The 12743-nt window shown below is 43.8% G+C and overlaps 1 protein-coding gene across 1 annotated transcript in view; it reads right to left on the bottom strand.

Annotated features, from left to right (window-relative positions):
• The window catches only part of MYO10 (myosin X), a 273342-nt gene that overhangs the window by 31929 nt on the left and 228670 nt on the right, over positions 1-12743 (bottom strand). The window contains exons 21-26 of the mRNA XM_074945009.1: positions 9711-9817; positions 8502-8714; positions 8146-8185; positions 5552-6454; positions 3075-3198; positions 1023-1266 (exon numbers count right to left, since the gene is read on the bottom strand). Of these exons, the coding sequence (XP_074801110.1) occupies positions 1023-1266; positions 3075-3198; positions 5552-6454; positions 8146-8185; positions 8502-8714; positions 9711-9817 (1631 nt within the window). The remainder of the gene's footprint in view (positions 1-1022; positions 1267-3074; positions 3199-5551; positions 6455-8145; positions 8186-8501; positions 8715-9710; positions 9818-12743) is intronic.

Genomic DNA, 12743 nt, shown 5'->3' with positions numbered 1-12743 from the left:
AATAAGTTAGTAGTAATAGAATACAAATGATAGGCTCTGCTCAAGGTAGGCAGAGAACAGGAACAAGGTGTTGTAACCATACATAACATACATTAGCATAGCCATGTGGGGCAAATTCCACACATTGCCACACAGAACTGAGACTACACAGCACTATCAGTCTTTCATCTTCATACCCACTTAGGAACCCCCCTACCCTCAAACCTAAGATGTACTGAAATTTTAGAAGAGAAAGTAAAGACATTTTCACATAGAAAATCTTTTTTTCAAACATGCCTTCAGAGGCTTGGAATTGCGACACACATGGAACTATCTGTACCTGATAACAGTATATACTCCCACTCCTACATTATTAAAGTGCTATGTGGGAGTTCTAGTGACTTGATTATAATTGAAGTCAATGCAGGTTGCACAATTAAAGGTTGTGAAAATGTACTTTCTAGTGACTGAAAGCACTTCGATTAATTATAAGAATCTGGTATAGTGCGGAGAGATGGTAGCCTCTCCACAGTTAAGGTTGTAACCAGCTTCCATGATAAAGCCCTCTTTCAGCCGCCTTATACTTTTAGAAAACTGGTTTGGCCAGTAAATCAGTGGATTTATATTAAAGGTAAAGGAAAATGTAATTGTGGTTACAGGCCTCCCTGAGAAGACATCTGACTGTGACTCACAGTAGATTAAAAATTACTAAGACTAAAGGCTAGACAATACTTCTTTCACCTTCTTCATTCCAGGTCTCCCTGTGGCTGAAGGCGTGACAGCATTTCTCAAACTGTCCTGAATGAATACTGAATAAGTAGGGCTGGGATTTTCAAATGTGCTCAACGTTGGTCTGATTACATTAAGACCTCAGTTGACTTAAATTTGAGTCAAGTTAGGACAGTGCTTAGTTCTTTTCTCACACACACATAAACACATGTACGAATGCATGGGAGTTGAGGGCACTCAGCACCTTTCAGGGTTGAGCCCTGACAGGTGTTTATGGAAAGCTATGTCCAACCAAAATGCACATCTAAACCTACCTAGCTGTTCGGATTTGAATGGTGCCCTTCAGCTTTTCTTCACTGTCATTTTCAAAGTACATGAGCCTGGATTGTCTGAGGACAAACCAGCGTTTCTTCCAGTTTCTTCTGGAAAGCGTAGATGATCCACCCCCCTTTTTGTGCAGCCAGCCCTGTTTGAGTGCTTCCTGCTTGGAACGGAACCACAGAAAGGTCTCGTCTTTCAAGACACACCAGCGTCGCTTCCATGTGTTCATTAAACCACCTGGCAGAAAAGAGAGAGGATTAGCTTAAAAGGTTACATTAAAAATAAATAACAAAAAACATCAATCTAAAAAATTTAATACCCTGAGTAGGTCTATCTCGAAGAAACTAACAAATAAGTAACCTTTATTTATAATTAAATCAAGAGACTGAATCAACACTGACGATGGAAAGGTGTTAACCAATCACTGAAGTGACAATATCGCTGCCTTTCTGTTATGAATCATGAGACTGAAGACCTCATTTTCATATACCCTAAGGCCACCTCACACTGTTCTGGGAATGTATAACAGCTTTAAAGTGGGTGAACGGTGTAAATAGGCCTTACTGTAAATGAGAATTAGGCCCCAGTAGTTTATCCCAACAAAAGCAATGCTAACACCAGAGTTTAATACGTATTCAAACTTACAAAAAACATCCCTAAACGTTTAAGGTTGCTATGAGCAAATAATACCAAACTCAAAACTACCAGAGCTGGTACAGCTGAGGAAACTGAATTTACCATGGAAACTGTTGCTGATTTAACTATACAAGCACAGTTAAAGCACCATAACTCCCATAGTGTGGGTGCAATTATACCTGTATAACCGTGCTTATACCGATATAGCTTATTATCGTTTGGGAAGCAAAATAAGTGATACCAGAACTAATTGCAACCCCACTAGGATTTTATTAATATAACTACATTGGCAAAAATCCCATCCCCCAATCAACATAGTTACAGTAGTAAAACTTTTGAGGGTAGGCCAAGCCACAGCATAAAGCCATTCTGCATACATCACCTTTTCACACATGCCTCGCCATCTCTTTACGAATCAGTCACAGTCATCATGCTGACACAAACTCAGATAATCTTAACTCTGTCCACTGTAGGATGGCAATGTATCTGGAGGATATTTACTCATTAATTTGGTTGTGATTTATGTCTGATATGCCCTCTGGAACTTTAACTGGTTTTAAGGATTTATTTTTGGGGGGTGGGTGTATTTTTGTAATATTGGATTTGTGAACGGAATTATGTTGTGATTAGTAAGGAAAGTTGCTGTGGTGTTGCATGGTTTGTAGAGTAATTGTCATTGTTGTTAGAGGGGAGAGGTAGAGCAAATTTTTGTGGGTCATGTAAGTTCCCACGTCTTCTTACGTGAGGGCACTACGTTGATAAACCTCATATATAGAACAGAATACAACCTATAGGCTGTTGCCACTCATCTGCTGGGAAAACTAAGAATCATAACAAAAAAAACTCCTGAATGTATTCTTTCCTAAATCTCTCATGGTGCTTTGTAATATAGCCTATTTTGGATTACTGATCCTAAGCCCACTGAAAGACTCCTGTTGACTTCAGAGTGGTCTCTGGCACTGGCTCCTAGTACGCTGCATGTCAGAATGTTTTTATTTATCTGTTTAGATTGGAAGGTCTTTGGGGAGGAACGGTCTCTCCTTTACCTCTGGTACAGCCTGGCTTTCTAGGCTTTCTTGCCACTCTATAAGACATATCCAACGTTCAGCTGTTCACTCGTCAGTGAAGATGTTACGTGAAATGAATGCAGACTATAAAAGGTAATGAACTTGAGCTGCTTGGTCCATGTCCCTTTGCAGAAGAGGAACTATCTGCAATCTGCCTGATACAAGACATTGCAGTCAGAGCTTAAGTTGAGAATGGCTCTCTCCAGGTCATTCTCTCACCCCTTAATGAAATCATAAAACAGCAAGCAGTACTGAAGTGGAGCTGTAATCCTTAAAACAGGAAAATACTAGAGAGATTTCTGAACATTTTGGTTCTTTAACCAGCTCTGGTCGGCTCTATACCTTTCATGTATAAAAAGCTGTGGAAGTAGGGCAAGCTGACACAACTGTAGACCGAATCCCTCCGATAGGAAAGTTCGTCATCTGTATCAAACCTGGAGTCAAAGTCTTCTTCACTGTCTTCAAACTGTGGAAGAAAGGGAAGAAAGGTGAAATGAGCATCCAGGAGGCAAGAAGGACAGCATGTCAAACAAACGTTAACTGCCTCTAATATAGGAAGGACCTTACAGCAGAATGGCTAATGGCTAATGCAGAATAAAAACATTTTAAGAAAAAGCAAAGTTTAGATTTTTATACAGCAGATTTTTTGAAGTCTGATACCATAACATTTTGTGACGTTTCTACAACACATGCTCCGTGGTCAGGTATGTATTGCACAACAGAATAATGGGGATGGGTGGGGAGAGGAGAGAAACACATATGGAAAGTTAACCCTACCCACTTCTGAAACAGCTCTTGGAGGATCTTTACCATCTCCATACTCTTCTAGCTGGGAACATAATGTTCCCCATTGTAGTTATTATTCTCATTGATAGTAATCCCCAAATTGCTCCTGTGGGGAAGGAAAGATGCCATGGGGACAAATGAGGGCGGCCAGAATAGGCAGTGTTGCTGGGAACAAGGCTCTTTCTTCTCCCAATTTGCATCGTGGGCAGACTTTCAGTCTGTTTATCTTCTTCTCCTGGGCTGATAATTTCATTTTGGAGCTGTCAGTCAGGAATACAGGGTGGGATTTTCAAAAACAGCTAAGTGAGTTTGTTGCTTAACTTCTGTTGGCATAACTAACTCACTTAGGCATGTCTGAAATGCCTCCCACTGTGTTGAACAGTGTGGCCCATTCTGGCATCCCATCTGAGAAAGAAGCCCCCTACCTCGGCTGGAACACTGGCAAAGTCACTGCCTCCTCAGATATTCCCCAGAGCCTGATGGCCCTTCATGAATTTATACATCTGAATTTAATCCTTACAGTCTAATCCTGAGGAGAACTGAGCTTTCACCATTCCCACTGAAGTCAAAGGAAGCTCAGAGTGCTCAGCAGCTCACACTGTGCACTTGGTTTATAATTAGCCCTACTATCTATATATAACAAACCTATATAACAACTTTACAGCTGTTAAAGGGAGTTATCCTTTTGAAGGGTGCAACTGGTGTGCACTACCTCCTCCCACCCCTCAAGACCTGTATGTAACACTCAATTTAGACGGTTTCAAAAAGGAAAATCTACAGAGTATCCTTAGGTATGGGGCAAGTTCCCCTCCCGTCCCCCCGAGCCCTTAAACATTCAGTTTAAGTTCCTGATCTGGTTTCATACACAGATAACCATGTAGGGGATGGGGGATAAAAGGAGTCTTCAGTCTACACTGTTGAAATGTATCAGGATGAAACGTAATTGTTCACTCATTCTCTCAGGTGGGAAATTGGTCACTAGGTATCCTAGGCAAAGCTGGTATGGAAAAGTTCCCAAATAGCACCACACGAGCTAATTCCCTAATGTCAGGGAAGGAAAAGGTGCCAGAGTTCATTTCTTCCCTGCAGGAAGAGCCTTCCCCAGAAAAATAAGCTGATGAGAAAACAAACCCCACAGAATTAGCCAAAGAAATACCAATTTATTCCTAGGACAACAGCAGTCAAAACAAGAGTAAAAATAGCTCATTGTATTTTATTGCCTGAAATATAACAATCCAAGATATTTTAGTGCTGCTTCTGCCCTCAGAGCCAGTCAATATTTGTATGTTTTCATGGTTGCTCAAACACACTATAGGCTCCAGTCCTTTTATTTTCCCAACCATAAATCTTTTGGGTGTATATTTGGTAGATGAAACCAAGTTCTTTCAAGAGATTTATGGTTGGAAGAATAAAAGGACTGAAAACCTACAGCGGGTTTGAGAAACGGCCCTGAAGAAGAGCCTTCCACAAAGGAGAAAAAAGTGTCCCAAGAATTCACATTCAGTAATATGAACATTTGCTATTATACGATAGTTACTTTTGACAAAGAAAGGTTTTGTGTATCTAGTTTCTCAAGGCTTTTTGCAAACAGTTGATTCAATACTATTCTATCCTATATATATAGTTGAATCTTCTTACAATGAATTTACTCATCTTCCCCATATAAGAACTGTACTTAGACTGTAACCTAATCCAGGTATGGAACTCCCGATTGAAATTAATGGGAAGTTCTGCATCAAAATTGATAGAAGGATATAACCCTGTCCAGAGGTTCCTCTAACTAGGAATGCAATTCACACATCTAATCTGTCTGTGGATTTCTAGTACACCCATCCCAATGGTATCTAGTTTCCAGTAGATAACTATGTCCAAGTTCAGTGTAAGCAAGGTCAAGCTATATATAATGTACGTGCATATTTATAGGAACAGACACAGCTACTGGATTTGGTACATCTACCATTCAAGGAAAAATTTAACTACCATTTCTTCTGAATGTATAATGTTAGTGGGTAACAAGAAATAAAGGTACTCACAGATGACTGGGCTCCTTCAGAGCTGAACCTGTATGCTCCAGAACTGTTGTATGTCCCCACTGAGCAGCGGTAGTCAGGAGACCACTGGCTACTGTGAGAATTAGAAAAAGTCACACTGCTGCCAGAAGTGATGGCACCATCTTCATAGTCATCTTGATCATAATCATAGTCCCCATCGGGAGAAATCAGTTCCTCAGAATTTTGGGGTCTGCAGGACACATTTTCTGGCATGCAGTATGTGGATTCACCACTCGAAGAGTTGTGGAGACTGAGAGAGTCGTGGCCAGAAGCAATAAGCATGGTGTTGCTAGCAGCAGGACTTGTGGGCACTACTGTGTCATTCATATAAGGATCCTCTTCTGAAGAGTCATCACTAGTTCGAATGCCACTCGTCCTCTGATCTGAATGGCCATGCTCACTTGGATTGGGTGAATCCTTAAACGCATCATCATCAGCTTCAAAGCCCTCGTCCACCTCCTCCTCAGGGTACGGCTGGCTGAAGTTAAAGTTGGGCTTTTCACTGCACGCATTCCCAGTCAGTTCATTGAACTTGGCAGAATAACCACTGCCCACAGAAAGTGACCTCTCGATGTTTCGGACACATTCATCAATCTCATCGAAGTTCAAAGACTCCAGGAATTCTTGAGCTGCTCGGCATGCCTCATTCTCAAGCCGTTTGAGTTCCTCGTCTCGGAGCTGCTGCAGCCTCTGCAAGGAAGCCTCTGTCAAGGACAGCTCTTGTTGCTCCTTCATGCGTTGCAAGTCTTCGATCTCTTTCTCCAGGCGCAGGATCTCTTCCACCTGTTTGTTTTCTTTCTGCTTCTCCAGCTCTTGCTTCAGCTCTGCTTCCTTCTGGGCTTTCTGAGTGGCTGCCAGTTCCTGTTGCTTCCTCTCCTCTTCAGCCTGCATTCCAAAAAGAAATGCAAGATTCCTTACTTTCTGTTGTTCAAGCTCCATAATCCTTCCGTGTTGTTTATTTAAAAGAACCCTTCTCCCTCCATGTAAGAAGATGAAGTGAAAGTGTTGTTACATTTACCCATAGACACTGGAAAGCTCAAATGCATGCAAAAGGCTCAATCCTTGCCAGGAACTAAATGAAGTGTGATGTGAAAGACATCCCCATGCAAACAACTATATCAAGTTTCTTTTGGCTTCACCTGCCAACTTCTGTAATAAGTTTAGTTTAAATGCCCTGGGTGCTTTTTCCTTTTCTTTTCTTTTTTATTGGTTGGGACAAGAGACAGAAATAAACAGGGTGGCAGAAAGCAGGGGCGGCGAGTTATATCTCCACGTGGTGCCTTAGCACCAGCAATATTCAGAGCCCAGGGGCCCAGCTCCACCAATATTTGGGGCCGGGTGTCCCCACCGACCCCACCTGCTGCCCCCCCCGAGTGTCCCCCAGCCTTCTTGCTGCCCCCGGCGCCCTGCGCGCCTCCCTGGACCCCGGAGCAGAGCGTCCCTGCCTTTGCCTCTTCCGTGCAGCTCCATGCTGCCACCCTGCAGCAACTGCTGCTGCAGGCTCCTAGTGCCCCCCACCTCCACTGCCAGGGCACACCAACTCTGAGCCTGCCCTTCCACCTCAGATCCTTCCCTTTTCCGGCGGGACCCTCCACCAGCACAGGGGGCCCCTCTGCCCACAGTCACTGCTCCTGCCCCATGCTGGGCAAGGAGGCAGCCCCATCCCTCACCCCCAGTGAGGCTACAGTCAGGGGCAACAGCAGGGGAGAAGGCGCACGCAGCACCCCCCAGCACCCACCACAGGGGAGGCGAGGGAGATTCCTGGATCTGAGAGGGGCCCTAGGAGCACATGCAGTGACAGTGGTGGGGGTGAGTGTGCTGCTGGGGGGGTCGGAAAGGGGGGCTCCTCCCCCAGAGCTCACTGCTGCCTGCAGGGAAAGGGCTGGGGAGAGTCCTCCTCTCTGGCCCCTGTCCCAGAGCAGCCTGCCTGCACCCCAAACTTATCCCCAGCCCTGCCCCACCCCAGAGCCCACACTCCCAGCCAGAGCATTCACCCCCCCACCGCACCCTTAACCCTCTACCCTAGCCCTGAGCCCCCTCCAACACCACAAACCCCTCATCTCCAGCCCCAGCCAGAACCCTCATCCCCTGCACTCCAACCCTCTTCCCCATCCCTGAGCCTCTCTAACCCCCCAGGCCCCTCAGCCCCAGACACAGCCCTCACCCCCACATTCCTACTCTCACCCTGAGCCCCTCCCACACCCCAAACCCCTAATTCCCAGCCCCAGACAGAGCCCTCACCCCCTACACCGCTACTCTTGCCCCGAGCCCCTCCCATACCCCAAACTCCTCATCTGCAGCCACACCCCACAGCCTTCACCCCGTCACCTGCTCCCTCTGCACCCCCTCCCATCCCCAAACTCCCTCCCAAAACCTGCACCCTGCACCCCAATCCCTTGCCCCAGCCTAGGGCCTGCACCCCAGACCTCCTCCCCCACCCAAACTCCCTCCCGAGCCTTGGGCAGGTGGGGGGCAGAGTTTGGGGGGCGGAGTATGGGTGGGGGCGGGTTCTGGGCACCACCAAAATTTCTACAAACCTGCCACCCCTGGCAGAAAGTATTAACAGTGTAATTTACCTGGTGGGCAAGACGTTCTGCTTCTTGCCTTTGCCTTTCCCTGCAAGGATAATAAGAAAAAAAAAGTTAGCAAGAAGAAGAAAGGGGCGAGGGGACTTCATTAGGGCAGTAGTAGAGTTTTCAGAGGGGTTTTTTGTCAAACACAAGTAGCAATTCAAAATGAAACCACTAAGGGTATATTCTCCCCTTGTGTGCCTGAGAAACTCCCATGAACGCTACACATATCTCTCGTCATCACTAGTAAAGATTTACAAAATCAGCTGTGATTACTTGAGGCAAAGGTGATATAGCCTGAAACCCATGAAACCTGATGTTTGCCTTTCAGATCCAGTCAAACAACAGCACACACTGCACACCTTTCCTCCTCTTCTTTCCTCCTCCTCTCCTCCTCTTGTCTCTGCTTCTCGTCTAGTAGCTGTCTGTAAACACGTCGAGCAATCTGCCCTCGCAGCTGCTTCTGCAAGGTTATGGCTGCTTTCCTCAGGTGAAGGAACTTTCTCCTTAGAAGGAATGCCCTGTAGTTCTTCTGTATCACAACCACGTAATAAAGCACCTTTTTGTAATGCTTTCTGAAAGAAGACAGAAAGAGCTTCTCTGTAAAGAGGGTTTGACTACCAACTAACTGAGGTTTCTATGTAACTGCCCTGCATTAAAGAGTCCATGGTAGTAAAAAGGACAGAGGTATTAAGTCCAGTCCTATGACAGCTCTCCCATTATGGTTTATGTTATCTCTCCCTAGAAAGTGGACACGGTCTTTCTGTGAGAGAGCTAGCTGTATCTAAACTAAGTAAATACACACCACCCAGCCTTACATTTTTAATACCTCCTCACAAGGAGATGCTGTTAGAAACTACCAGGGGTTTTGATATATATCCTGCACCATGAAAAGAAAAATCACACACAGCAAGATAGCATTGTTTTATGTGACATATTGTTCAGACTATATGGACAGGACTAATATGCACATGAAAAGAAATGACCTCATTATGCAAACAACTATTGAACTGTCCTCTATTGACTTATAGAGGAAACAGAGAAGTAAACAGATGGGATGGACTACCCTGACTCTTATACATAATGCATGAAACTAGGTGAGCAAATAAATCATCATAATTCAGTCACCCAATGTCACTGTTTTTTTGTTCTTGAACAAAGAATCATAAACTGATTGTTCCTAATTTACCTTCTCTTCCCTCTTTCTGTCATGGCAAACAGGATAAGCCAGATCCTCAGCTAGTATAACTCAGTGTAGCTCCATAGGCTGCAATGGAGCTACCCTGATTTGCAGCTACTGTGATCTGGACCCATGATATTATATGAATGCTCCTCTGTGTATCTTCTACACTCTGACATCTTAGTTATTAAAAACAATTCAAACCACCTACTGTTTTATTAAAGGATTGACAAAATAGGGTTGAGATTTCCAAACCACCTATGGAATTTGGGTGCCCAATTCCTATCAGAAATGAATGATAATCCTCTAGGCAGCATTGGAAATCCCTCCCAATGAAGAGGTGAGTCTGCATATGCAGCCCACTAGTTAATATTCCCACCTTGTTACCTACCGTGCTACATAGCCTAAGATATGTGCTCGGATAATCATGGTTGCCTTGGTGACTTCTACCTCTCTCTGCTTCTCCAACTTGTTTTCCAAGGATTCCCGAAGAAAGACCTATGCAAGAAAAGTTCTGGCTTAATTGAATTCAGCTACTACAGTGATGGATGTCTTACAAATGCACATGAACATAACAATAACAATACTAAACGGCTGCTGGGATGCAAGGTTACATAGGTAGCTAGATAGCACAGTTTACACTGAAGGAGAAATTCAGAATCAATATATATATTTTCCTAAGAGGAAAAAAAAAAGAACACTTTCCTCTTAAAAACTAAAAAGCCCCAAAATGGCAATTACTCCTCCTCCATTCCATGAGATCCTGACCCTACTGAAGTCAATGGGAGTTTTCCCATTGACTTAAACGGGGCCAGGATTTTACCCAAATTGTCTACTCACTAATGACTACAGTCAGCAACATTATTACTAGACTTTCTTCAAAGTAGCTCTATCCTTCTGAAGATTAGTACACACATAAAAGAACTTTGGCTTAGCAATGTGAACAATCTGACTGACACTGACAGAGCCAGAAAATTCAGCCTTGAGGCTTAAACTGCTTCAGAGTAACAACAATTTACTGCAAACTCTTAAGAGAGCCCATTCCTGCAAATTCCTCTTGCCAGGGCACAAATCAAAACAGAAGTCGCATCTACGTAAATGAAAGCAGTTTTAGGTCCAGGGGCTTGACTAAGGAGCAGATTTTTGTCCTGTTGTTAAGCAGTGAATCTACTGCTGTGGACAAATAACTCAGTAAGATTTACATGCACTTGCTGAGAGGAAAGCATAATCTGCTCACTGAAAAAACTTTGGAAATTTGATGAGCAAAAGATATGCTGAGTAACCACTTCTGTAGTAAATGATATATTTCTATATTTTCTGTTTTTTAAGTACCTTCTTAGCTACAGCACTCATGCCAACACCACACCAACTTTGCAAAGTTACACTTTCTTTCCTAGGTTTACAGTAGTGTGTAAATTGAAACTGAAATGGGTAAATCTTAATGATATTCTTGCACTCCTGTAACTTGATTTTTTAAACAATCTGGAACTCAAAAAAGAAAGTCCGTTACCAAGTGGGGAGTTTTAAAGTACATTTTCAGCCTGGAGCAAGTTTTTATGGTTCAATCACAAATCTCCTATGCTTGATCCAATCTTAATAATAATGGTGCTGATTAAGATGCTATAATGTAGTCCTGTGCTATGTGCCCTGTGTGGTATAAGACCTTTTCCGGACCTCCTCTTTCATCTGCATCTTAGGGCTGAATCGTCTGGCACCTACTATGGGTGTATGTCTTGAAATATGGTGGGCTTGTGGTGTTAGGCTGCACTGGGGCAGAAGGAGTGGCGGAAGCCTAGTGCAGGGACACTTTGCATCTGAAAAAAGAAAAGGAGTACTAGTGGCACCTTAGAGACTAACCAATTTATCTGAGCATAAGCTTTCGTGAGCTACAGCTCACTTCATCGGATGCATTATTATGCTCAAATAAATTGGTTAGTCTCTAAGGTGCCACTAGTACTCCTTTTCTTTTTGCGAATACAGACTAACACGGCTGCTACTCTGAAACTTTGCATCTGAAGCACACCAGAGCCAAGCTCGGGGGCAGCTGTTTATAGGAGCCTGGAGTTAGGGATTGTGGAGGTGAAGTGAGCGTGTGGCCAGTGTGGACACACAGGCACACACTAGATTCACTGAGCCAAAACTCTGTGTAGTACAGGAGGGCAAGAGTGTGTGAGAAGGAGGCAAAGAGGGCAGCAGCTGCTACTCCCGTCCACAGGCTGTAGTGGTGGTTGTGCAGCTGCTTTGCACCTTGCCTTCACATTCCTCCCCTCCCCTGCAGTTCTCAAGGGATGACACTCTACTGGTTGGGTTTTGCTATGAGATGAGGGAGGAGTAAAATCTTGTGTGGAGTTCAAGTGAAAAAGGATGTAATTCTCCTGGCATTTTGGAGCCCGAATCCTCACCACTGTTCCAATTTCAGTGGGCACCGAGGAAATGTGTTGTGAGGAAAGAGCAAGCTGGTTACTTAGCAGGAGAGCTCTGTTGGATTATGGCCCCTTGTTTTTGAAGCAGGATTTGTTAACTTGGCAGAAATAACCATTAAAAAAGGTGACGGTCAGATATGACTAAAATTTATTATTCTGCACTGATGCATTTTTCAATAGGAAAGAGAGCATTTCCCTAGGAATAAGGGCTTTTTCTGGAATTGTTTTACTTCTGTACAACAACAACAACAAAACACGAAACCAGCTTCTCACCAATGAACACGGGGGACTCCCCATATGGAAGACTATGATCCAGTCCTGAGTGGAGCCTCAAAGGGGCTGGATTATACAACAGTTACCCAACGTTGGTGAGCACTCACTTGCATGAGAAGTCCCATTGCCTAAGTGCTCACCAATGTAAAGGTGCACCATCTAGCTTTTTACAGAGAGTCTTTACTTACACGTATGAAACAGCCTCTGCTTCAGTGGGTCTACTGTCCTTTCCTATTCAATTCTGCTCTAGCACTCTCTAGATCACTATGGTCCTGATTCAGGACAGCACTAAATTGCTTTCCTGAAAGGGGATGGATTTAAGCACGTATTAAGCATGGGCTTGTGTGTTTTCCCGAATAGGAGTGCTTTCGTGAATCTGGGCATGTAAGAACAAGAAGTATCTCAACAGCTGCCCTAATCCCGATGATGTTATCATCACTCCTTTTATATCAAAATGGAAGGGATAATATCATTAAATACCATAAACAGTAACTTTTTTTCTATTTGTTAAAACTGTTTTATTCCTCTTTTTGTATACTGTAATTTTAAAAATGGATACAAAGCTATCCTTTTCCTCTTCACTGTAGTACAGATGAGCTGTATTGTCCTTTCCTCAGTAATGTGAAGGGTAGTTACAGATAAACTTAAAACAACATTTAGGGTCTGATTTAGATCCAAAGATCAAGACAACTGGCTGCAACTTTGCCCTTGGCTTGCTACCTGTACTG

The sequence above is a fragment of the Natator depressus genome, chromosome 2 (genome assembly GCF_965152275.1).
Source record: "Natator depressus isolate rNatDep1 chromosome 2, rNatDep2.hap1, whole genome shotgun sequence".
Classification (NCBI taxonomy): domain Eukaryota; kingdom Metazoa; phylum Chordata; order Testudines; family Cheloniidae; genus Natator; species Natator depressus.
This window is presented reverse-complemented; position numbering and strand designations above follow the sequence as displayed.